Source organism: Malurus melanocephalus, unplaced genomic scaffold, assembly GCF_030028575.1.
Source record: "Malurus melanocephalus ecotype Western Australia unplaced genomic scaffold, MMel_1.1 scaffold_240, whole genome shotgun sequence".
In the NCBI taxonomy this organism is placed as follows: domain Eukaryota; kingdom Metazoa; phylum Chordata; class Aves; order Passeriformes; family Maluridae; genus Malurus; species Malurus melanocephalus.
Window position 1 is genome coordinate 90,674 of NW_026623472.1, and position 27,091 is coordinate 117,764.

Below are 27,091 nucleotides of genomic sequence, written 5' to 3' on the forward strand. Positions count from 1 at the left end.
TCGGCCCCGCCCCGCCCCGCCCGGCCCGCGGGGGACGCGCGAGGAGCGCTCGCGCCGCGCTCGGGAGGGAGAGCCCCGACCGCAGTGATAAAATACATTAAACATTTAGAAACCGTTAATACTACTATTAGTTACTACCACTGTTATTAGTATTATTTTCTCTCAGTCGGTACTTCAGGGRCAGCCAAAGAGAATTAGTTGATCCGCCGCCGGGAGAAGCAACGTTTCACATCGCAGCCTTAAAGTCTGCGCTTAAATGGAGTTGTTAGACCAGGGATGGAGAACGATGGGGAAAAAAAGCACTCCTTAGTAAAGAATGGGGGAAATTGAGAAAGATGAGATTAGACATCAAGATGTGCAATTATCACTCTCACCTGCTTTTCATAGCAGTTTTCAGGGGCAACCGGGCTGTTTTACTGGAAATTTTCGCTTTGGGATGATCCATATACAGCAAGGCMTGGGAAATCAGGGAGATGGATCACATGCAAAATGCTCAGTTGCATCAAAAATCTACACTGTGGTGGATTGTAGCTGTGGCTGTATGGTATCTGGGATATCTCGAAGAGCACAGCGCGGGGTAACACACTGGGAAGCACCAAACTTGCAGGGCTGCTGGCTTGTGATGGAGATAGTTCACACAGGCACCATGACTCTGCTGTTTGCACAGTGACAGGGAAAGGGCAGATGCCCAAAGCCCAAGCACCTCACTGAGTGCTGAATTGTCTCAAGATTCATCTCACWAGGGCCTGCCAGGTGCCTCCATACGAATTCAACAGTGCCTAGCACAGCCTCTGGTCTGACACGATGTTACAGTCTGAGGCTGGAGCMATACTCATGGGTTGATCATCTGTTCTCATGCTGCTCAGCAGATGTAGCATTAGACAGAAAGGATACAGATGCCAGCCTGGTGAGCAGAGAGTTGACAGGGTACAAGCTCAGTGGGGAGTTCTTGAGGTGAATGTGCACACCACAGTCTCCATGTGCCATAGCTGCTCCTTCAGCTGGCTACTTCCAAGCTCCCACAGAAGGCTCTTCAAGCAGCATTTCTCAGTACAGCATGGGCTCCAAGCCCTCTCTTCATTCAGACATAATCATTTGCCATCCATAAATTTGTCACTTCTCTTCCAGCCCACAGCAATGAATGATAGCTCAGCATAAAAGCACACAACATGATTCAGGCATCGCATCARCAGCAATGCAGGCTGTTGCAAATTGTTTCTGACTGTTGTCCCTGCTTCCCATTTAATATTTAAAGTCCTCTCGAAACCTTCACAGATGCCAAAAAGGCTGCATCAAACTCTGACATGAAGGAGATGGAGTAAAACTCTGCTAATCAAACACACTGGMGTTTCTTACAGTTGGTGTTCAATGAGCCAAGGAAGATTTGGGCTTCAGGCAAGACTTCTAGCAGTAAAACAGAGAAGTCCTAGAGCAGTTTGCCATGAAGAACCAGGGAGTTTCCATCACTGYAGGTTTTGAAGAGGAACGTAGACACCCAGTCATCAGACTAAACTTAGATAACTATATCCATCTCCTAAGTTTTATGCTGCTCGTTTACATGCTATTTTTACTTTTTCTGTATTAGGTTGCTACTTTCCTTCACTTTGTCAGACAATTGTAATGGTAATTTTAAAGTGAAAAGCTAACCACTTCTCTGTGTTTCAGAACTCCTATGAGGTAGAAGGACTACTTGCTCTTTTCTTTCTGCAAAGAAGGTCCTGACAATACTACTTTCTCAGTCTCTTGACCACATAGAAGCCACTTGTTAACCTCTTCCAGCATGAACAGTCTATGCTGGGGATCCTGGCCTCTTCTGCACATAGAACCTCTATTACAGACATGGATGGACACAGAAGAGGACATCCTACAGCTTTGAAGGAGGAARAGAGCAAATTAAAATGTGGATCCCTAATTGTGCAGTTAGAGTGAGTCTGTGAGGGAGTTCAGAGGAGTCTATCGCKATTATCCACACACAAACAATAATGTTGCTCTACTACAGCAGACTCTGGAAGTCTCTAACATGAGAGCTGCTCCAACCTTCTARAAATGGTTCTTAGTAAACAATCATGACACTTTGCAACTGGCAGCCAAAGCATGTACAGTAGTGTACATTCTCTTGGKGTTTAGGAGATCAGCTCATGTCATCTTGATTGGCAGGACCACATCAGTGCAACCGAGGAACACAGAAAGCCCTGGGAAAGGATCTTTTTCATCTGAGCTGGTAAAACAGTCAGTGAAGTCTCACATCAGCAGTGCAACTCGTGACACCAACAGTTAATTATCTGGAAAGGAAAGAATCCATATCCATTGCTGTCAAAGGCAGGCTTTTCCTTTGCAGTACTCTCTCCTGCCCAACACATGCAGACAAAATCCACTGTCCTTTCAAGCCTCACTGGGCAAGAATGCACACAGCTCTTTCTGAACAGCATCCATGAACAAAGCTGTGTGTGAGCTACTTAGTGCTGATGGAATATCCCTGCTCACAGTATGTCCTGAGGCCAAAACACACAGACTTTGTTAGGTCTTCCACAAAACCTGCTTCTCCCCTCTTGCTGACACTTGGATCCACCAAATCTTCCAACAAAGCAACAGAGACACCGCTCCCTTGGAGCTTGTCCCACTGCTGGTTCCACAGCTGCTGCCAAGTTTACAAAAAGCTAAACACGCCAAGGTATTTCCATCACCAATACAAGGGCAGATGGAGTCCTGGAGAGACGGAGCATGACTCTCTGAACCCAGAGCATTATCCTTCTTCTTCCCTCTGCATTTCCAGTACCTCTCACTTTTCCTTAAACTTCTCTCATTKCTTCTTTTTATGGTAGGAAAAAGCCCCTGTCGCAGGAGTAGCCCAATGAGCTGCACCTTTGCCTACAGGCAGCATGGGCAGTCTGCAGAACCATCACCCTTCCTTTGCCTCATCCCCTTCTAACATCACTTTCTCTGTTAGTACCATTACAGGCTTCCCACCTTGACAAAGCCTGTTCACTTCCCCATCTCCTTGTCTCTCCATCTGGTTTCATCGAGCAGTCCATTTCTCTCAACTCCCTTATCACTAACAGAGTTGACACTTGTCCTGGTTTTGCTCGGTCCAGTTTTTCAGTGGTGGTGCGACAGGAATCAAGAAACCACAAAGATGGTTCCTGTGAGCAAGTTCTAGAAGCTTTCTCATTCTTCTCCAGCAAAAAGAGCCCTGCCCCCTGTGTTTTTGARCCAATCCATTATGGCTCTGAGGTTGATGGAYAGGCTGTTGGTCAGGCCTGGGCCAATTGCACAGGCTGGTTACACCTCTGTGATGATGTATGGTCTCGTACTTAAGAATTCAAAACAAGATAGTTTGCAGTTGCCATTAGTTCTTAGGGTGTTAGTATCTCCCCTGCACTGGGGAAGACAGAGGAGGAGGGTGAGGAGATGTAAGAAAAAAAACTGGATACCCAAGATCACAGTAAGAAGAAGACAGGTGCTGTGCTGTGGTGCTCGAACATGGAGAAAACAAGCTGTTCTTGAAAGAACTATTTCTTCAATGGGAGATCTGTATAGAAAAGAGAGGCCCCAAGATAAAAAACCTGGCCTTTGAGGACTGGACTGATCATAAGCCAAAAAGGGGGAAGAGGCTTGGCCCCCCTTCACGTCTGAAGCAAGTGGATGCTTAGAAGAAGCTGTGTTCTGCCAGGAGATTTGATAGAGTGRCCTTACACCACCGAAATAATGCAGTCAGCCTTGGAGGACTGTTTTCCTTTCTCCCACAAGGTAAAGAAAAAGAATCCCATGCCACCAGCAGTTATACACTGACTGTTTCTTGGGAAAAGACCTTCCACAGCTTGGAGCTGTAAGAACTCTTCTCCTATGGTACTGGACAATAACCGTAATGATCTGTGTTAAAACTTTCATCCCTGTCCCACTTGCGCACGGGAAGGCATGGAGGGGTGGGGAGGGGCAACCTGGGAGAGAGACAGGTTCCCAGAAAGAATAACAGGTGTCTTAAAATGTCAGTTTTTTTTTCTTTCTCCTTGAAATTTTTCCCTATCTGTGTTCCTCTCCCTGGTGTGGTAGTATTCTTAGTAGTTTTTAGTAATAAATCTRTTTTGCAACTTAAGTTATTCAGCCTGTCTGACCATTTCTGGAGCGTATACGTATCTTTCTCTCAATTATGTTATCTTATCTAAAAGCCATAAATTTTAGTGTTAAKTGGGCTCTTTTTTTGYTCTCCCTTCTGCCTCTCCRGTGGTAGGGGGAGAAAGTCATGGGTGCTTTGGCTTTTGGCCGAGTTCAAACTGYGACACCACTCTTCAGACATCCCTTCTTCCTTGACCAGCCATGGATAAATCCAAGGACAAAATAAATAYGAACCCCTGCTCTCTCTTCTTCCCATTGCCTCTTTTAGTTTCTCATGCAGTAGATTGGGGGTGGGTAATTTTTTTATCAAGTTAATTGTATTACCACCCAGGAAGTTTCTCCCGTAAGTTTAAATTATTTGCTACCTAAAAGACCTCTTTAAAGATGCTGACCCATCTGTGTTTAAATGTGTTCCAGGGGTTCTGAAATCTGCTATACGGGGCTTACTGCAGTCACATTTACCTGTGCATTAACAACTCAACATATAATTAAAAACAGCCTTGTCATAACTGGCAGTGATACCTAGAGAAATTAGAAGTAAGCCATAGTTGGAAAATTCCTTTTTGTTCACCAAAGTAGCAGCAGGCAGGATTTTAAGTCATCCCATCTAAAAAAGCACCAAACATTCTTCCCATCATTAATGCAATCCCTCAACTATGTGAGAAAAACCAAGATACTTTTGGGGTAATTTTGAGCCATGTAGGGACAAGCTGTGGGAGGCAGGGAGAGAAATCTGTCTTATCTGGAAGCATGAATTTTGGCTTGACCACTGGTTCTCAAACTGAGGCATGTCAAACTGATGTTTCATTACTTCACTTAAAACCCATTTTCAGGGTTCATACAGGAGTCAGCTGTGCTTGGAAAGCATTGAGCAAAGCTGGTGGTTTTGGTGATTTCTGCTGCAAGGTTAAGAAGGAGGGCATGGGAACATCTTTGGAAAAGCATCTGTCTGTTCAAAATTTGAAGAGCTGAATCCACTGTTTTTTCCCAAGTACTTTTTACCATAAGAAATACTCTGCCTTTTTCTTTTTTCTTTGTGCAAAGAATAAATCTGGGAAAGTATAAACATTTCTCCAATCMTCTGTTATGAGATGAAGATGGGATAGTTGCATTCCCTGTTCAGAGGCAGGCACCCTTTACAGAGRCTGGAACATATGCCACCTGAGTTAAGCCTGTTTGACAAGTGGGTAGAATTTAATGAATCTCTCAGAAAAGCAGAGATGTTGCTTCATCAAAAATTGCCTCAGAGAATTTTCCCAGTTACAGCTTCTGCACAGAAATGAACAAACTTCTGTTCAGAGATTTAACTATTGTAACATCTTCATCAAAACCACACACAGAACATGCAGGTATTTCCTCTTCTTAGGTAAGCAACYCTTTGAAATAGATTCATCTTACAAGTCACTCTTTAGATCACTAAAACCAGGAAGAGTGATTTCCTTTTTCATTATTTATTTTGCTATACACATCATTAAAAATTATGGTAATTTCAGACAAAGGTGGGTGTTTGATCACTTTCTGGTAGTGCAATAAACAGAAAAAAGATTCTCAACAAAAATCAACTTTCACCTTGATAATTARAATTACTAAAAGTGATTCTGCAGAATCCAAATGCAGAACTGAAGTAAYGTAAGGGTATTTCTTCAACATTTTATTATACAGGTCACCAATTCTTGCAGGTAAATGGGTGCCTGACTCTGTAAAATTRTCACATCTTTTTAAAACAAATAGGTAATGTTCACTGTTCACCTGCTAATGTCTGGCCAGATATTATAAGAAAATAAGGAGAACATTTCCGCCCCATTTTTGCAGTTACTCCTGTGTAGCAGAGCAAGAAAAGCATCACACTAAGTTAATTACATAACCCACTTTTCTCAGCCCAATAAAGTGAAAAGACAAGTGATTCAGAATGAAAAATTAAATGTAAAGGAGAATTACATGTCTAGTAGCACAGAAAACCACTGTGCCTTGCTTAAGGCTTTAAGTCTGAAATTCCTGATATAAACCTTTGGAAAATGAGTAGCCACAAAAACTTACTTGAATTCAGTCTTGCATGATGTTCTCAGCGCTATTTGGAAGCTTCTCAGAAAGGGTTAGTTACTACAGCTCTCAAAACATTTCAGAAACAAAATAAAAGCTTGGGACACACAGGGTTCAGAAAAAAAAAATATTCACTGTGTGTTGTTTAACTGTAGCATGTTTTTCCAGGTCGGGCAGCTTGTTACACAGAACTGCTGGAGACTGGCTGTTCTCACCCAGATCCAGCATTTCCAGTCCACAGGACTYAGGTCTAGGCTTTGGTGAAGTGGAATCTCCCAAGGTAACCACTGCATCATATGGGTAAGCATATCTCACAATATTAAGAGAACTTTAAAATAACAATTCTGTAAATTCAGGTATTTTGTTAATTGTACATGAACTCCCAATTCTATGAAAGGCATGTGTTTTCTGGACTGTTGTAGTAATGTGATGCAAGCAAGGATAAGCATGAGCTTGTGTAGCTAGGTTTTGGAAAGCTCCATGCCCATGTTCCTGAAGGAGATGTATCTAGAACATCAGGAAAGTTCAGATGGGTTTGGTTTTCATAACAAAACAAGCCCCAGCATTGTAGAACCTCCAGAGACATTTGACATACTGTTCTGTATTGTATTATTAAGGGGTGGTAAGAAAACCAATGTATCAATAAGCCAAAAATACTGGTACCAGGCAATATCACCCCCTTGCTCATGGCAGATGAGTCCTCAGTTTTTTGCAAAAGTCTTSCACTGTGGCAAATACACTGATGAAAATAAAAACATTGTAACAGGTACAGGGCTGGGGGCAATGACACTGTTAACAGCAGATCTGTTTCGAGGCCTGCCTTTCAAATAGGTTAGTCCACCAGATAAAGGACATTTTCTTACCCTTTTCCCAAACGAATTTCTGCCCTTTAAAGTGATTCTCTCCAAGAASTGCTTGAATTTCCTGGAACTGCACAAAGCCTTCCAGATTCATGGGTCCTCCCATAATCTTWACAGTTTCCCCGCACAAGCCAAAACCCCAAAATTGGCAGAAAAATTTCATTCACTGAATGAAAGCAAATATTGTAACAGACCCTTCTCTGAACTGAAAAAGCATGCTTGGATAAAAGCACAAGATGCAAGGAACTACTTGCAGAACATGCATGAAAGTTTTTAAAATTTTCTCACTGAAGCCATTTAGCAGAATGGAAACATTCCCTTGAAAGGCTTTGGAAAGAAATGGCACCAGAACTTTTTTCCCCTGAGATATGATACTTCTGAAGAATGCAAGCCATGAACACTTTCAACTGTGGCTTTATTCCAGCTGAAGTCCAACAACACCAGGGGCTTTCGTGACTTCAGGGGTAACCCTGGTATGAGACAGTTGTTTTAGACAGCAGCAGTGCTAACAGCTATTGCAGGGCTGCTCTGTCATTGTGCATTCACCTGGAAAATATCCCAGGGATCCAAACTGGAATTCTTCAATTTACAGTTTCAACAGACTTAAAATGAACCACAAGCTGCACAGTCAAGAATTCATTCAAGATAACAGGAGCCCTAAACCCCACCTTTGACTATTGAGTTTACTTGTCCATAGACTAGAGACTTGTCTTTTCCAGAGCTGATGTCTTCTGGACACATTCCAGTGGAGAAATTCCTGAAGTACTCACAATTACAGAGTTTTCCTGTCTGCAGTAAAGCTGTGTATATGCACTTCATTGGGCAAATTTGGCTAGATGCTGGTGATGTTGAAGCCAGAGCAAAATGTAACTTKCTCCTTTGTGTTAGCTCTTCAGTAATGATAGTGGTAAGAATGTGCTATCAATTTTACTGTTTTAGTACCTTAAGCATAGAAAGCGTCAGTGTTTTGGGCTTGTTTTTTAACCTGAAACTTGTTAAAGAAATACACCTAGACAGTTCTACAAAAAAACAATTTGTGTGCTCTTCACACACTTTGGAATGTAATTCTTGAGAGGAATTAACAGACACGGTGGCTTCAAAACATTCAGACATCAAAAAGAGTACAATGTAATGTTTATTTGCTGTCTCCATTCTCTCCAATCCAGTGTTCACCACTTTTCATATATGAATTAAAGCAGTGCTTTCTATGTGCACTCTGCCTCAACTGAAAAGATGTACGACTGTATTTATCTAAAACATTTGGTCACGATTAGCTGTTATGCAACTATGTACCAAATCCCTGGCCCCAGTACCAGAAGTGGGAAGAGAAGCACTGAAGAGTTACCAAAATGCCTAAATTCAAGAACCAGAAACTCTGAAGAAACAACCATGGTAAGAGGAGTGTTGTCTGTAAGATCTTTATTTCTTCCATAAAAGAGGAAGGACTACATCATCTAAGCAGAGAGCTTCCAATTTCTATTAAGCAAGATGGTTCAAGCTAGACCCACATTTTTGGGGAGGAGGGCAAGGAGRGGGAAGGGGGGCAAACAGCCTTGCCCCAAACAGCAACCATAAAGACAAGCTGTTGAAAACTGGTCACATTTTGCACTCCTTCAAAAACCAAAAGGGGGAAAACAAAGCAAACTCCCAACTTACTAGGTGCTAGGGTGGCTGTATAAAAAAATGTCAATTATTTAAACACAGTATTTCTCCGGAGGAACTTGCTTGCAGAAACAAAAGCAATGCCTGTGCAGTAAGTATCTTTTCAATGTCACTTTAGAAGATATACAATCCTATCTGGATATGCAAAAGACAGTAATGCCAGAAGATAGAAAAGGCAAATARGCAGCCCACCAACCTGTGGCATTAAAAAGCAATTAAATGAAATTCACAAACGATTTAGTGAARTTTCTCATATACTAATCACATAGCAGTGTTCTAAATAGAGAAGCAGACCCATTATCAAAACATTCCCTTTAAAAACTTTTATCTTGGCAGAGTACTTAATGTATTTATTGTGTGCAGATAATGGCTTCTCACTTCAGATTTAGAAGAAYATGGATGAAAAGAGGGCTTCCCACAGCTGTATGTACTAGCAAGTACTAGTACAAAATCCAGTCTTTGCTTTAAGTTTCCATGTTCACCTACAGACACTAATGATTCACTTGAAGCAAAACTTAATTATTTTCTGRCAGATTGGTTAAAATTGGCCAGGGAAATCAGAGCTGAAAGCTCTAATACTTTTCAGAAGCCACACACAGCAGGATGCACTGTTTCCCATCATTACCTACCTGCACAGTTCACCCAAGCTCCAACACAACAACCCTACCAAGAGACGGATGTTTCTCACTGTGGCTACTGCATTATCAGTACTTTTTATATASAGACAGTACAGTGCTAATCTGTACCAATACTTGGCTCTTTTTTTAAATTCAGGGAGTTTCCTTCTCCATGGCAGGTGCTCTATTTCAGACAGCCACAATGATGAAAACATCCCTACATGGCAGATGCCTATAAAAAAAACCCGAGAAAATCAAGCCAAGTGGCTCTCAAATCTGTCACAAACACATTCAGGATATTTCTAGCTAAATATAGTGCATAATTAACAGTCATCTTAGAAAGACTTAACCTTTATTTGCCCATTTATTTCAGTCCACGCTTACCCCCCCTTTCCCCAGTACACTGGCTGGATCACAAAACACTTCTCCACAGCCAAGAAGAATCTTTTCGGGTTGGTCATTCACTTGGGAGTTGTATTGTACAATACAGTTGTAAGCAAATTCTGAATTCAAAGCATGGGGGTTTGATAGATGAAAACCACACTAATAYTGTATACAGAAACTGGTGCTCAGCAGTATTGCCTTTTCAAACACTCTCAATTGCAAACTCATCTATTTTCACAATCAAAACATTTTTGTCTGAAAAGTTTATTTTAGTTTTCTGAACACTCTAAAGCAACTATGCTTTTGATGTTACACAAGTGTTCAGATAGGATTAACAAAAATGAAAATGTTCTAAATTACAAATTTAATTCCTGTAAGAGCTTGAGAAATAGAACAGAAAAACATGACATACACACATTGTGAAGAAACCCCAACTTTTCATGCAATGGCAGGCAAGATGTAAAAAGCCACCCGAATTCACACATTTTTACACCGAATCATCAGAAAAAGTACTCTGTAGTAAATCTGTACATCCAAATACATTTGGGATCTACACCTAAGTTACATTATTTAATGTTATATACACTTATTACCCCTTGTATGATGTCTAAAGGAAAATCTTCATTCAACCCAAACCCAAAAAAGAATATRCAAGACTAACTTGGAAAAAAGGAGAATCACTTTAGACATTCAGTTAAAATGTTGGTTTTGTTTTAATCTAGACCTCAGAGTGTTTATTAAAAAACAAACAATCCTCTTCATTTAACATTTTGCTTTCTAACTGTACAGTAAATTGCATTGCAGAGAACACACCCCGTCTTCAGACTGTATTTTCTTTGGATGGATTTAAGATGTAGCTGGATATTACTTTAAAGATAAATAAAGGGAAGTTGGTCCAACTAGAACGACAGCTGATATATTACATGCATATGGGGGGGTTTATATATTTTTAAATTATTTTTTAAACAAATGAGTGTAGGGTAGTTGATATTGCAAATAAACCAAAAAGCACCTGGAGTTCAAAATACAAAACATACCTCCTATCCTGGCAATGGCAGTAAAAATCAGAAGAGTAATCTTTCTGGAACAGCATTTTTACATAATTTAGAAATGTTGAGTACCAGGAAGACTACTAATCAAGTAGTTTTAGCAGCCAAGTTTCCCTCTTTTTACTGAATGGAACAAATGCTTCAAACAAACCGTTTGTCCTCTTCACTGAAGAGAGCTAGTCTATTCATCTTTAATGAGCTAGGCTTTTTGTTTTTTGATGTTGTTTTTTTTGGGGGGGAAAGATTAGCCACGTACTGTAGTAATGCCTACTGCATATAATCCAAGCATTTGCTGTGAACAGTTGGAGAAAGCAGTCAGTAAGAACCTAGGATCAATGAAATAGATGTTACTTTTAAGCCATCCACAAAATGGAGACCCATATAGTGCCCAGTGTTAAAACCCAAATCTCTTCTCGCGCTTTTTGCTGTGCAAGTTCATCCCCAGGAAAACAGGAGCTGATCCATAGTTCTATTTTCTTAGTTCCTTAATCAATTTTCACATTAGTGTAGATTTTACGAACAAAGGCACTTGTTCCCATGTAACCAATAGCTCCTGCAAAATAAACAAAAAACATTGAATATGTTAGAGCACTGATCATCAAAATAAGACAGCAAYATAAACCACACACTCCTAAGCAGAGAAAGTCACATAAAGCGTGTACTCTGCACACAGAAACTTCTCCACCTGCAATATTTGTTCTCAAACTCTAATTATCCATGCTCCCCCTGAACAGCTGGCAGGAACTTCCCCTGTCTAGCAATCTAAATCCATTAAGCCATCTTACCAAGAGGCCATGCTCACTTGGCCTTGATAAATATAGCAGSCCCCCTACTGCTGCCAATAACCAAGTCCATTTTTTCTGAACAGAGGGTAAAAAACATACAATCACCCACTCTGCAGGGAAGGTGGATGAGAGGGTGGGTTTTTATTATAAGTTACATGCCTTCTGGATGAGTGTTTTATTGGCAGATGGCTTCTTCCCTCCCACAAGGCACAAATAATAATAGATGCCAGTCCCAGGACTCTTACACTCTAAGGAGGTCTGTACAAAGACATTAACAAGTAGCAGTTAGTAGTTAAAAGAAATTGCAACCTGTGGTTTTCAAATTAGTAAGAGTCATGAGCAAAGTATGCGTTGTCACAGCAGTAATAAAAGAACAGGTCACTGGGTTTTTGATAGGGGCAACAGTTTAAGCTAAACCCAAAATACTGCAGTATTAAGGACATCTATAAAACTTAAAGAAATGCACTGGACTAAGGCTTCTCAGGAAGAGATTCAGCAACCTACGTGGTCAAACCCAGAACCTCAGGTTTGCCAGCATCAATAAATACTGTGGCCTTATAATATCAGCAGGGAATGTCTTCATCTCTTCCAAGCACACTAAGAGTGAGTCGTTTTGGCTAATCATGTTTGAAGTGAAGTTGAAAATCAAGCAAGAATTTGAGACAACTGCTGTCTGACTGCCAACACAGTCATAAAACATGGAATGGATAGAGAAGTCAAGGTCTATAAATCACTACAGAGAATTTCTAACTTTAAATGCTCGGATGCTTGGTAAAGAACAGACTCTGAAGAGATTTTTCCTTCCTTGAAGCAATAGAGAAAAGCCCAGGACAATGCACTGCAGTGAACTAGAATGCACCAGAACTGCAGAAGACATGTAAAATAGAAAAGTCTAATCAATGCTAAAAGTTTTATGCCAAACTTCCATTTTCCAGTAAAAATATAAAGTGCCTTTACATATAAAGGGTGTACAGATCTGCATCTGGCATTGCTGACTACAGAATTATTCAGATCCTGAAGAGTTCTTTATATCCTGGAGGCTGATGGGATAATTTATGAAGTCAGCCATTAAACTGTCACAAAGTTTTGATTTTTAGACCCTCAAAAGCCCACCATTCAAGCCTAATCAAGAAATCTGCACAAGGCAAATCTGATAAATCATTCCAATGTCCTTGGAGCAGTAAAGAGCCTGTGGAGTCAGCTTTGGTATAGCACAGCACTCCAAGTTGTATAAATATCATGGCAACCATTYCAATGGCCAGGAAACGAGGGATTTGCATTACTAACCTTGACAAAGTAGAGTTCATTTAAAACAAGTACAGTGCACACAAGATCAGGTTGTTTCCTGCAAGCAAGCTGAGGATGCAGCAGAAGGAAGGCCTGGCTGTTCGAGGAGAGACCAGTGCAGCATTTGGACAGACCCAATGTGGGCTGTGAAGAGGTGATGTGAGCTTGGAGTCACACAGAAGCACATACAAATTTTTCTGCAGCTTGTCAAGAAATTAATCTTCTGTCTTATGAAGCAAAGGAACAAAAGAATGGCACTGCACTCCTCCTTTAAGACTCACCAGGTTCTTCCTGTGAAAGCAAACACTGCCAACAGATCCAATGCCCATTTCAGCTGCTAAAGTGAGATACATTCCAGAGCTTGTTCTGTGAGAGTCTCTCTAGTGATGTGATGCCAGGTATCACAGAGATTTCAGAGAACAAAGCATTAACTGTATTTCACTTGGGATTTAGAGAATGTGCGAGATGGAAGTGAGGGGGAAGAGTAGAGTAGTACACATGAGCACACAAGCTCTCATCCCCATAAACAAATCATAACCTATTCTGAATCAGAGAGGAGCCTTAACCRTGAAGGCCACTAATAGCCAATACCCAAGGCAGGGGTTAAGCCTCAAGGCTACTTCACAGGCATTGAATAAAACATGGAGCAGGGAGGCAGAAACCCTGGGCAATGAGGACTAAAGAATGTCCTCCTGAATCAAATTGCAGCGCAGCTGGCTCATCTGAATACAAAAAAACATAGTAAAGGGAAATATTTTATTTATTTATTGAACACCTTACCAGATGCTATTTATAACCTGGTTATGGTCCATATAGTTTTAGCAGAAATAGACTGCAAACATATTTCAGCAGAACAACAAACTTTTAAATAAAGGGAAAAAAAATTCAAATACTGAGGATGAACAACCACAAAGCAAAAAAAGATGAATTCCCATCAACTACTTCAAACCAATTACCAATTACTACAGTTCTGACTTTGTAAGCACCAGAATTTTTTAAAAGCTCTTTAAGTATAGTTACGGTACTTACTTGAACACTGAAGTATGGTACTGCAAGAGGCCTTTCTATGCTATGTAGCTCGTAAGCCTTCCACTAAGTGGGAAATGAGTCTTATTTTTTTCTGCCACTAAGAGGGAAATGTGAGGCGCTCAAAAGRTTTGGAAATTCTCATGGGCTCCCTAGTGTCCAGTCCTAGAATTAAGATGCTCTGCAGAGAGGCAGCAAACTTTGTGGATCAAAGCATCCCATTACGTGTGGGATTGAGTTCCCTAGGCATTGTCAAGGGCATCAAGCCCAGAGTTGGATGAACCACGCCTACAGAGTTTCCCTGTGGCTGCTTTGGGCCCTAAGTAGTTCACTTCATATCCAACTATGATACCCAACACACCCACTTGTGTGAGCCTCCAAAGAACAGCTCCACACACTTTTCACAGGAGACCTACAGTCAGCTGCACACACACTGCACAATTCTTTAACACARATGTCTTTGTTAGACCTCAATGGCTGCAAGTTCCCTATATAAATGCTTTCTGACAGGAGATTTTTTTCCTCCACTCCACATGCTGAAAATGGGAGTTCTCAGTAAAAAGGAATCTCACAGCTTCTCTTCCAACACACTTAAAAAAAGAAATCTCAATGGAGATGTGGAAATAAAGTTTAGTGCGCTAAAGTATTTTCTGTTTTCGAAAAATTTGGATTTTACTCTAATTTCATCAAATAGTGTCCTACCATGAGAARAAAGCATTTGACAATCTTCCATGTTTTAAAACACATTTTAATTACAGAAACTGGTGGGCAARCTTGGCTTCTGCACCATAGACATTTCAATCAATACCAGCCTGAGCAYTTTAGAAAGAAAACATTAGAGCTGAAAAGTATAAAAGCCTATTAAAGAGAAAAAATGGCTGCAAGACTACCAAAACAGCAGGGAGGTCCTGAAATGTGCCAAGAACCTGATGAAGCAAGATTAGATGGTATGAGAAAAAAGGGGAACAGGTACTTAGCTGTTAAGCAAAGAATTCCCTCCCCTTTTTGTAAAGCATTGTGATATCACCCACCCTCTTGAGATATCAAGAAATGTATACTTTACAGAAGTTCCTATGAAACATCTCCTGTGTCTCAAATACAATTCCAAGGAATCTTCCCAGTAGCTATAGGACTATTCATTCACTGCTATGCAGTACTAAATAAAGATTACTCACAAAACCCCAATATTRTAGAAAAGTGCAAAAGAATCAAGAAGCACTTTCTGAAAATCACAAAGGAAATTATAAAGTTAACATGCAAACAAGTGTTTGGCTTTATCAAAATTATGTTTTCACTAAACATCTGTCAAAATAGTATTTTAAAAAGCAACAAAATGCAGCTGCACACAGAAGCACCCTGCACTCTCCTCGCCTGTAAATACTCCATTACTCATTTCTCAAATGTTACCTTCGAGTTTTCAGTCCTCTGTTCTTCTCACACTGACATASACATTCCACAAGACACAGATGGTACTGTCATCAGTATTGTGCTACCACTGATGCCTCAATAGGTGCACCTAGCTCCTTCTCTCAGGCGACAGGAAAAATTTCAAAGCAAAACTTTAKTTGGAACTTATTCTGCATGATTTCTTGCCAAATACTGAGTCTTTCAAGCTTGCACTAAGAGTGAAATTCTCTGCACAGTGCATAAATTCTCTTCYTATCAGAAGACACAATCCATAGCAATCTTCTATATAAGGTAGGAACAAAGTATAAGCAGAAAACTCTTTGGATTCTTCTTAAAGACTTCTTGAACAGATCTGGCAGACATACACATTCCAGCACCAAAACCACAAACTAAAGTCAGAAATATGAGTCTGAAAAAATTTGTAAGAAAACTGTCAAAATATCTGGAACTTACCACACATTATTCCCAAAGCTGTGCTAAATACTGCCATATAACCAAAGTAAAATGATGTTTGAAACAAGCCATACATCCTGAAAAAGAAAGACAGAAATTTWTGCTAGGTATTTCCCCTGATTTTTACCAATAAAACTTATTTGGCAATACRGTAATCTGATATTCAACTAAGAAAACTATCACTTACTTTGTCTTGAAAAAGTAGTAGTAAAAGGAGTACATGTAAACATAAATCGCAGTTGATGCCGCAGAAAGAAAGCTTGTCCATTGCCTAAAAGTAAACACGCATGTCCATCATACAATGRGCCAAAAGGCTTCCCCAGAAGATGCACAAAGCACTTGGAAAAGACCCATCTAGACTGAAGAAACACTACTTTTCTACAAAGTCTCACAATCTGGTTAACTATGAAAAGCAATGSCACACTTACCACCTGTAATCCTCTGCATTTAGCAGGAAATATGTACAAACGATGGTCACACAAACTGTCACAATGCAGAGGATAACCAGAACCAGCATCATAAAGCCATAAACATAGTAGATCTTGTAAGCCCAGAATGAAGTAAAAATGAAATACCTGAAGAGAGTAAACAGAATATGTAGATGATATTGTAATTTAATTTAAATTGTAATTTTTAGTCAAGGTGGGAAGCAGCTGATGTACTCACATTTCAATAAAAATTGATCCAAAAGGGAGGATTCCACCTAGGCAAACAATAACAGCTGGTTCCATGAACCTGAAAGATATTAGGATTAGTTTAGGGACGACCGAAATTTTTCATTTATCAAAATATTATGACAAGATAACTAACATAGTACAGAGCATTGTTTAAAAGGCATGCTAACAAGAACATTTCTGTCTCATACTAGCAGACTGGAAAGATTACCTCAAAAATGTCATGTGTATGGATAAAAGAAGAAGTTATTCTTGGGGAAAGCTGAAACAAAATATGAGGCTTGTGCCTATCACCTACAGGCATAAGGTTAGCCATCYAACCAGCTTTAAGGCCACAGAAAGAATCTTTCTAACTAAAAAGGGCCTAAGCAATCAAGCCCACAACATCCACTAGCCTTGAATGAAGGCAGTGAAACCACRGTGCTGTAGACGGCTACCAAAAAAGTGCAAGAAAAATTTCATAGGATAATGGTTACATAATTAAGAAGTAGTGCTCATTTTTAATGCTACACTGATTGATGAACATATAGCTAAAAATGAATACCCAKCTACCTATAGGTCACTTACTAAATGCGACCTCTCTGTAGTACTTGCAATGATGCTGAACCCAGCTAGTAACCAGTGATTTAATCTGCAGCTTCTTTTATTATTTATAGGGAGACTTGCCTAAAATGATGGTGTGCTACTTCATCATCATCAAGAGAAGTATTTTTTAYTTTTTTAAGTGTCATCCAGAAAAATCCATCAGATTCCCAAGCTACAAGTCACAATTTAACTCCATTCTAACAGCTGAGCTGAATCCACCACTAACAAGACACACTCATGTGTGCTGCACTTCCTGGACATCACAGATTTACATGTTTCAATGCCCCTTTCACTTTCTCTGCTCCATTCCTCTGAGCAGGGAAAGCAAGAAAAATCTATTAAAAAATCCTCTGAGGATATTTTAATTTCCGTAGCTTGCTGCTTCCACTTCAGAATTAAATTAATGGAAAAATTGATTGCATTCATAGTTTTTCCAAAAACCTAAGTAYACTTTTTGAACTAGGAGCCCCTTTATATTCACTTCAAAAATAATAAAGGCTTCTTCACAATTTAAACCATATACCTGTAATATTTTAGGCTCTGAGCCATCAACAAAAGTACAGAAATAGGAACAGCATTTCAAGTTTCTCCCCACCATAACCCTGCAAATGTCTCAGCTTGTGTATGGAGACCATTAATCAGAACAGCTCTGCCTCCAAGGCACATTCAATCCTAAATCTGTATGAGGCATTAACTGAAAAGAGGTTTTAGTGTCAATATACCTATACAAGAACTGAAYTGGGACCATCCCCTTTACACAGGGATTAAAGAGCATTTCAGGCAAAATGTGAACCAGTGATCCTGGAGTGTAAAATCTGCTACAACTATTAATCATGGTGTTTTAATTAAAAAGAAAAATCATATTAAGAAAATGTCAGATGAGTGGTTCTTCTAGGCACAACTCAATTTAAATRAAAGAAGTTATTCCATTAAAACGGAACACCTGAAAACTCATTTTAAATGTACTGAATACTTCTAGTTAACGCTCATGCTTGTCTTTACCATTTCTTCTCYGGTATAGGACGAGGCACTGCATTGACACGACATGGAAAATTAGGCTGTCCTGACAGATTTCGGCCAAGAATCGTCCCAACAAGGTTCAATGGAAGGATGACAAAGAAACAAATACAGCACACTGCCACCTGCAAGCAAAAAAATTAGAAGTTATAACTAAAAAAAAGGTGTAAGACAACMATAGAAGATGACCAACCCATATTAGTCCTTAGTAGTTATTGCTGTAGAATCATACTCCTAGTTATGAAGCATTAGTCATGTATTTTATCAAACTGAAGCTTTTTTGGCTCGAGAAACTTTCTAATAAACATCATTTAGTATATTTTCATGCATCAGTTCASAGAACAGAACCATTATAGATTGTTTTACTGTTTCCATCTGATCATTATACTCAATACACTGCACAAGAAATAAAAGGAAACTTCATGGTACTTCATAACAGCGCTGTCAGCATGTTTTACACTTTTGCAGAGTGTTATCCCTGGAAATTAACATCCAGCAGTTATGCAGTTGCACACAAAATTACAAATGCTGTGTGCAAAATTTTTAACCCAATCAAAAATAATCCTAAAATGAAACAACCAAACAAAAAACCCAGTAAGAATCACAGAAACTATGTCAGAATGCTACCAATTTTGATTCAACTTTGGGTTCAATTTTTTTCCACTATGCATGAACCAGGCAATTAAAAACACTGACAAAGAAACCAGTGACTACTGGTATGCAAAGATACACAATTTAGAAGCACAAAGACTCTACTTACATATAGAAATCAAGTTCATGCACAATGCAGGAAAGGTCAAGCCAATGTTCCAGMCCTTTCCATTGAAACAGCCTCCTTAAAAATCTATCATGAATCTTTTTTTGCTAGTATACTTCTATAGCTTCATTTTTTCTACTCCTTAAAGTCAACACAATTTATCTTCCAAAATAGGAACATTTCAAGTGTTTAGCAAGACGTTATATACTCGTAACTCTGTAGCACAAAATGAATTAGCATTAGACAGTTTGGTAACTTTTTGATATTGATAACTAAAGACAGAACAGTTGCCCATAATGCAATCACCACAGTTCTGAATACTGACCCWGTGACCTTTTCTATGCAAACATATGAAAATACTGCCTTTTAATGGCTTTGTTGCCTGAGGCTCTGTGTACATCCTGGTGCCTCCTGAGCAAAGGAGCTACATTTGTCTTTAGTCCACCAGAATGCAAAGTCCATGACAGCAATTAATGCAAAACAACAGACARAGGAATACATCTAAGAGCACACATTGACTTGCTTAAGAAGCAGTTACTCTAARGATAAATAAAAGCCGCTCATGTAGGTTGGATCTAAGAAATCTACTGCAAGCAGCTGAAAAGAAAAAAGGACATTAAGTCAATACAAACTTAGCATTAGGYGAATCACACAAATTTAAGGCAACAYTTGGCTAAAGTCAGTAGGTTATTCTTCTATTACTGGCTAGTTTAGGGCAGATGTGAAGGGAAAACATTGCCTGGGATTGGATGGAGCAAGCCTTCATGCTTCACAGGAGGGGTACACCAAACTGGTGGGTCAACAAGCAGAAGCACTTTCCAGACTGCTCTGTATATTTTTGAGGAGAGGTTATTAAAGAATTACTTCATGAGCCACTAAAATATGAAGCTTCACTGGTAAATAAGGAGACACTAAGTTGTACTTRCACTTGCAGTATAAATAATAAGAGTAAAGCAGTTTTTACACAATTAATTTAGTATCTGCCAYTTAACTTCTTCCATTACTCAAAAAACACGGGTAAGCAGGCATGTTTTAAGCAGGTTGCCTAAGAATAAATTTCAGGAGAAGCATACACCTTACTCAATTAATGGATGCAGATTCTGCCCTTGAAAACTGCTCAGTATAAATGAATGAGCAGATGAGAATTTTCAGAGAAAAATGTCAAAAAGTATCAGGAATATCAMAGAACATAATCTTGAGTGCTACATTTATTAAAATCCTCACCAAAAAGCCCCAGCTTGTTTGAAGTGCAGCAGGTAGAAGAGATGTTCAAGAATTAAGGCTTGRATAGGATCCAAAGAATTTCTGAGCTGAACATACTGAAACCATTTCTGTTTTCAAGAAGGGTGTGCTCTGCTTCCTGCAGCAATGCCCTCCATATGTGTAACATGCCCCCTGTCCATGGTGCTCTGTGGTGGTGCTCGGGCAGGTAGATTTCCCACCTGGTTGAGACAGAAAGCTCAAACCCACGCAGTGTGAAAGGGCATCTGTACTGCTCATGCAGCCACAACTCTCTTTTATAGTGCTGGTTTTAAGAAGATTGTAGTTTCATTTATTTTGTAAACTTTCCTTGACTGGCAACAATAGTAGAAAGGGAATCCACTGCTTTACTGCATCAAGAAACTGCCCAGGAACAGCTTTGGGCTCTGAGCTCCCCTAGAACAACACCTAGGGTCTTGTATTCTTCCATTTTGCAGAATTTGTCAGTTTTACAGAATTGACATAGAAAAAATATAACCTTGGACAAGGAACCAAGCAAGCAACATCCAGGCCTAATTACTGATTAGCTGGCAAACTCTTGGATAAAAAAAAGCTGTCAGTAGCATCTGCTTCTAGTGACATCCTCTGCAGAGCCGAGTGGCTTCAAATCAGGTGGGCAAGGACAAAGCCCTCCTTGATCCAGCAGGGCTTGGCTGTTGTGTTATCCAGGAAATTGATTCAGCAGTAGCTTTCAAATCTAAAATGTTCATCTGCATAAAACAAGCTGAGACAGACCAAGGTTCCTTGAATAATGACTTCAGTAAGTACAGCAAATGTCCCCAGTACACTTAAAATTGGCATCCACCAGAAAATCTGAGTGCTTGTGGTTTCACTATCAGATCAAATAGTATGACTGATAATAGTGTAACATCTTATATTCTGTTACTCGGCTGAAAAATGAACTGATTTGACAGAACACCCAGCATCTCCAGTGATATCTAGTAAGCAGCATTAGATAAAGTCAACATTTTGTTAGACAGTGAAATGCCATCTATCTTAATGCTATGCTGTGTTCTGAGGACTCCTGAGAGTGAAGTACATTTTTTCCCTTTTATCCTGGAGCCATTCAGGAGTCTAAAAATTATCRGAGATAATTCTGCAGTGCAAAGGAGACCCAATTAGGCAAACAAGGAYGAACAACAGCACAGGCTGAGGAATGCCTCCTACTCCCACCTGGCTCTGGTAAGCTGTCCAAAATGAAGAAGATGTGAATATTCTTTCTATTGAGGTAAGACCACCCTGGTGACAGTAACCTGCTGGTCTTAGTAAGTTGACCAACGAAACTGGTACTKGTTGTACACACCATGTTAAACTCAGTAGCATCTTCTTTCTTGCTGTCTTGACTCATGGTAATCTACCTCCTCAGATTGATGACTGCTGAAACAAGGTAGTGCAAGGTTGGGCAAGGACAGCGATGCTGCAGGCTGGGCAATATCCAAACCAACAGAGTCTAAATCCTAACTGATGCAAAAACAGTCACTGGGGTAACAAGTGTCTTAAAGATGAAGTTACAAGATTTCTGCCTAAAAGGTATCCACCAGTAAGAACACAACAGGAAAAGCAGTTCAGGTACTTGATGGCCTCCACTATCACAAATGCAAAGCAGAAATGAAGACAAGATCAACACACATACCTGCTCCTCCCTCCTGCAGAAGCCTCCCTGCCTAGGCCACTGACAACATACTAAAACAAACAGACCCCAATAACAGTAGTTGTGTGACAGGCAGAGATAAGAAAATTATGTCTTTATCAGCCTTTTAAGAAAACTATTACTGTAACATCAGCCATGAGAAATTCAGAGAATCATTTTAACTACTACTTCATGAAACACAAATTATGCAAAGAGGCAAATATATTACATCTTCAAACCCATTTTGTCATCAAGCAAACAGACACAGGTTCTCTACAATATTACTCAAGACAAATTACAAGCGTTTTTGTACCAAGCCAGTAGACAAAAAACCACTTCTTTTGACTGTTGCAATTTTGCAATACAAAATATTTTATACATTAGCAGCTAATTTAGTTTGCAGGTTTTAGTCGCCATAGGAGATTGTCAACCTCACCAAGYCTGCATTCTAACTCCTTTTTGTTTTGATGGAGAAAGAATATTCTGTCCTCGACTGAACGTGCAGAATTCAGTTTTCCATATTTGAAAGGAAACATTGTCAAGAGGGATCTAATTTATTTCCTAGTGCCATGTGTTTCATATTTTCTGACAACTGTAGATTAAACTTGATTCAAAGGTGATAATTAAAATTTTTATGAGCATATCTAATATTAAACAGCTACTGGCAGGCTATGGTGCCTTGACTGCTTAATGCACAGGGAAGAAAAGCAGTAAAAATTAACTGTCAAAGCAGCAGCTTGATGTTCCCTGTCAGCTACCAAAATGCACTCTCAGTCAAGAGACTCTTTCCCATATAGAGGTTACTAAATTTGTATAATGCAAGTTTTCTGCACACCATCCAAACATTACAAGAACAAGAACAAAATAAAAGGCCTCAAAATAGAGCGTTATTAATTTTATTACATCGAAGTTGTTAATCTAGGGTGTTGCTCTGGGTAATAAATTGAACTACTGAAAATGCAGGCAGAAGAATTAAGCTGTGCCTATTTTTAGCAGAACTAAGTGGTATGACCAAGGGTTCCACAGTTACTTTCAAGCACTTTGAGGAAGCACTCTGCTGAACATATGYAACACGATTTTTTTTCTATTTTTAGCTAGGTGTGTTTCCTTGTCTAGTTCAAGGCATGAAAATCTTTGGCACAACCAGGTCCCTTATTTTCAGTGGCAGCGAATACTTGTACCAACTCAAAGTTGTCAGGGAAGCTGCAGCTTGGAATTAAGCTAACTGCTGGAACAAACACTTTTTTCTTTTCAGAACAAGGTACAAAAGATGCATACACTAGGGTCTCAATCCCAAAAGATATACAGTGTGCTTAACCTTATTTAATTAAATCATTAAAAATGCACACTGGAAACGTTAGCCTCAAAGGAAYCAACTGCTCAAACAAAACAAAAATGGTGCATCTTAAAACAGTTAATAGAAGCTGTATAGATTCTGCAGTCAGAATATTACATTAGTCATAGTAGCCTTAATGGAAATCTTTAAATTATGCATCACTCACAGAACAACGTAAGCAGTCAAAACTTAGGAAATGCCAGAATTAAAATGGTCCCTTCAAATTCAATTATGCTGTAGAAATTCTGCATTACTCAGTATTTMTGCACTGAACTAGTACCATACTCCTCAAACATATTACGGAGAAGTCACTTCACATACCAGTATTTAAAATTTTTCTTAAATCTTCCATGCTCCATTTTTYACATATAATTCAAACACAAAAAAGTAAAGATGATTGGTAAATACATTGAAAAGACAGATCGACATCAACAGAAAGTGTGTCAAGATGTAGAACAACTTCAGAACTCAATGTTCACCAGTAACAGGATATAATAAACAAAACACAAAAAAAAAAAAAAGGGCTCTGAAGAAATTAATAATTGAACAGTACCCACTGCACTTCTATAAAAGTGAAAAGATGAGTAAAAAAAGCAGATTTTGTATCTCCTTCATATGCTTGGGGAGTTAAAAGCTTCAATGCATTAAGTTTTAAAAAGCTCTCATATTTGAATAAAATCTGCCACATTCTTGATTTCATTCTGAAGGGAAGGGCAGCTGAGTGCTATCCCTAGGAAGAGATTAAGCTTTTGCTCATGCTCATGGGGTATTTTACTGCAGAAGGTTTGTCACTCCACAGGTAAGACAGCTTGCAAGTATATCCAAAAGGTCTAAAGGCAGAGTCCCAAGAGCGAACACTGATTTCAGAAACAAGCTTTGCATCTTCCCAGGCTCTGCCACATCTTCAAGGAGATCTAAACACCAGGAATGACTTATAAAAAAGGAATGAAGTTTTGAAGTTCAAAACAGGCTACGACGACAGTGAGATGCATGCAGGGCCTGAAGAGCCCAATCAATTTGAGGATTTCAAGACGAAGTGTAGAAGAGCAGATACCAGGAAGATGGAACATGCAGCAACTGGGTGTTAGTTTAGATTGCCTGGATTTGATTCTGTCAGCTGTCCTTGCCTAGATTCCATAGGAAAATCTCTCTGAAGGGTAGAATTAAGTCACAGAGACTACTCAGATAATTCACTGGGAAGTGGCAAAGTACAGGATGACTTATTTAACAATAGTCTTTCAGCAACCTTTAAGCTAAGGGACTTTTTCCAGCAACTCAGTTTCYGCTTTTTCCAGATTTACACCAGTCAAAATGAGGGGGCAATATTTGCCAGCAATTTAAATCAAGGAGGGTGGTTTCAAGACAGGTACAGGATGTTATTTTWGTGTTCTAGTATGTTTAGATGGCAGAGGTTTTATTTCCCCAAGAAATCAGCAGCAAGTTTGCATCATGGAAGCTTCTTTACACAGAAAACAGAGGTGGAAAAACACAACAGGATCTTATCYGTAAAGCCAGAGGGCTTCCTGGGGACTTCAACCTGAAGCATAACATGGTAATTGCAAACAATTTTCATTTCCTTCTACAAACCAGCTTGTTGATTTGAAGCCATCAGAGCGTTGCTCATTCTGATGAAATTTCCGATTCATAACCTGCTTGCCTGCTAACTCCACTTAAGTTTTATTGCCACAGTCACAATGATTCAAACACTTTCATAAAACCTTGCAAACATTAAAATCACTGTGTATAGAGTCCTAACATCCTGATTAAGTGAACCCTGAAGATTTATATATCCATTTGCTTTTGCATGCACGTGCCCATGATCTTAAAATACAAATCAGTGGAACAAATTCACAAATACAAATTTCAGCACAGGTGGAATTGCCTTCCCTCAGCATGCCTGGCCTCCAAATGGGAATACAAGTGAGAAATGTGATATCATAACTGCCTGCTTAGCAGCAAAACAGAGCCTCTTTGCACATATCAAAGATCAATGCTGCAAACTTTTATGACAGTATTGTATGGCTGCTAGTGTAGGAAAGAAAAAAACAACACAATATTGCTTTGGGAACTGACCAACTAATGCAAACATATTCAAAGATAGAGTTTATAAACATGTTCAGCTTTATATTACATTTAGAGGTTMTATAAAAATGCATTCAATGTAAAATTTGGTATTTAGGGATGCTTTGAAGATACTGTTAATAAGGAGGTGACTAGAACCAGCAACATGAATAGAATGACTCCTCCATCAGTAAAAAATTATTGGAAGTCTTTGCCTGAAACTGAAATTGTCTCTCTTCCTGTTATCATTTATAATGTATATTACATTCATTTATTAAAAATGTGTTCTTCAGAAGTATTTTCAGTCACATACTGAATTCAATTATAACCCAAATAATACAATATGTAAGAGAGCAACTTTTTACAAAGCTTAATTTGTGGTAGATTTAAACTAAGAAGAAATCCAAGGCTGCTCAAATGTCTCCAAATGGTTTGAAGAACACATCACAAAAACTGAWATGCAAAAAAGAAATCTATAAAAAATGTTAAATTCCAAGATTTGCTACAGATATTGAAAAGAAAACAAGACTTCCTGTATTAAAATACTCTTTTAAGTTAATGGTGCTACTGCACAAAATTAGAAAAAGCAACTTTATGGTGCATATTTCAAAAATATTTCTGCTTTAAAACACTAACCCTTACAAGCTCAAACAGAAATTCTGCCCAAGTGGCAAGTGATTATCTCCTACATTTTATTCACAGGATTATTTGAGGTTCCTTGAAAGGGGCCAACGCAAACTAAATCCTGACAAAAGACAAAGGAAATAGGCAAAGTCATCATGACTAAATGAAACAGTACTACAACCAGCATAGAGTAAATGTAGAGACACAAACCCCAACTGGGTACTAAATAACACTAACCAAAGTGCGAAGAGTGAGTAATTTCTGCAGAGAGCAACCTGCTCAAAATGTCTTATATTGTTGCCTGACGATTTATTTCCTTTTTTTTTGCTGGATTACAATGACTTAGAAGTATCTTTCTCTTGGAATCTCTTTGTATTTAATTTTATATTAATATAATATAATATAATATAACATATTTATATTAATAATATATTATATTTTATAATAGAAAATTATATCATAAAATACAGTTTTTATTATATTATAATTATATATTATATAATTATAATTTATATTATTTATATAGTTTGCATTGGCCATCCAGAAGGAAATTCAAGTTGTTAACTTTCCATGCTGTTGAAACACTAAGTGTGAATGAAAAGCAGAAGTCTCACTTTAAGCAGAGAGAAAAGTGTTTTCAGCATCCAGTAGTTGTTATTGTGACTAAAATGAGTTCTACTTGAAAAACCTTAAACCCCTCCCATAATAAATTTCTAACTAGGAAGCTAAAGCTATGACTCAAATTATATTTAGATTTTTTTAAACAGGTCGTTTTTCTGTGGAGTTAAATTCTCCAATAAAAAGCTCACCATGGTTCCAAAGGGTATAGCTCTTGAAGCATGGTAATAGATGGCAATGAAGTTGATGAAGAAGGCAGTCCCACACACCATTGCTGGAATAAGGAAGGCTCCGATGAACATCTGCTTTATCCATCGCCTTCCTGTAAGAAGGGACATTCCAATGGGACTGGTGAGATACAGCATATTTTAAAAAAGAATTATTAGCAAGCACTCCAGAATTTAGATGTTTGACTACTTCTCCCACAAAAAAGCCAAACAAATAAGTAATAACACACTACACCAATACAAGAGCTCAGAGCAAACTAACACCCRACTCCAGTAGAACAAGCTTCTTTAATGGTCTAGTAAATATACTGATCCTATACTCCTGAGTTCCACCCGACTCATGGTAACTCAAAAGATGCAGCACATTAATCAATTTAGTAGGCCAGGTGAAAAGACAAGAGAAGGGGTACAGCATGGGAACATTCAGCTGAAGAACAGGATATGCTGTCTAAGCTGGCCAAAGCACCCAGGCTGTGAAATATCAGGGTGTATGTAGCTGCAGATGAGAGGTGACAGAGAGAGCAGAGCCTGCCCCCACTCTGAGAGCACAGGAGAGCTCAGCACTGCTCCCAGGAGAGCTCAGCACTGCTCCCAGGAGAGCTCAGCACTGCTCCCAGGA

The 27,091-nt window shown here is 39.1% G+C and overlaps 1 protein-coding gene across 1 annotated transcript in view; it reads right to left on the reverse strand.

Moving 5' to 3' along the window:
- Positions 1-10,370: 10,370 nt before the first annotated feature.
- Positions 10,371-27,091, reverse strand: part of TM9SF3 (transmembrane 9 superfamily member 3) — a 40,940-nt gene continuing 24,219 nt past the window's right edge. The window contains exons 9-15 of the mRNA XM_057375133.1: positions 26,437-26,567; positions 17,945-18,084; positions 16,350-16,418; positions 16,112-16,258; positions 15,871-15,954; positions 15,684-15,760; positions 10,371-11,278 (exon numbers count right to left, since the gene is read on the reverse strand). Of these exons, the coding sequence (XP_057231116.1) occupies positions 11,211-11,278; positions 15,684-15,760; positions 15,871-15,954; positions 16,112-16,258; positions 16,350-16,418; positions 17,945-18,084; positions 26,437-26,567 (716 nt within the window). The 3' untranslated portion in view covers positions 10,371-11,210. The remainder of the gene's footprint in view (positions 11,279-15,683; positions 15,761-15,870; positions 15,955-16,111; positions 16,259-16,349; positions 16,419-17,944; positions 18,085-26,436; positions 26,568-27,091) is intronic.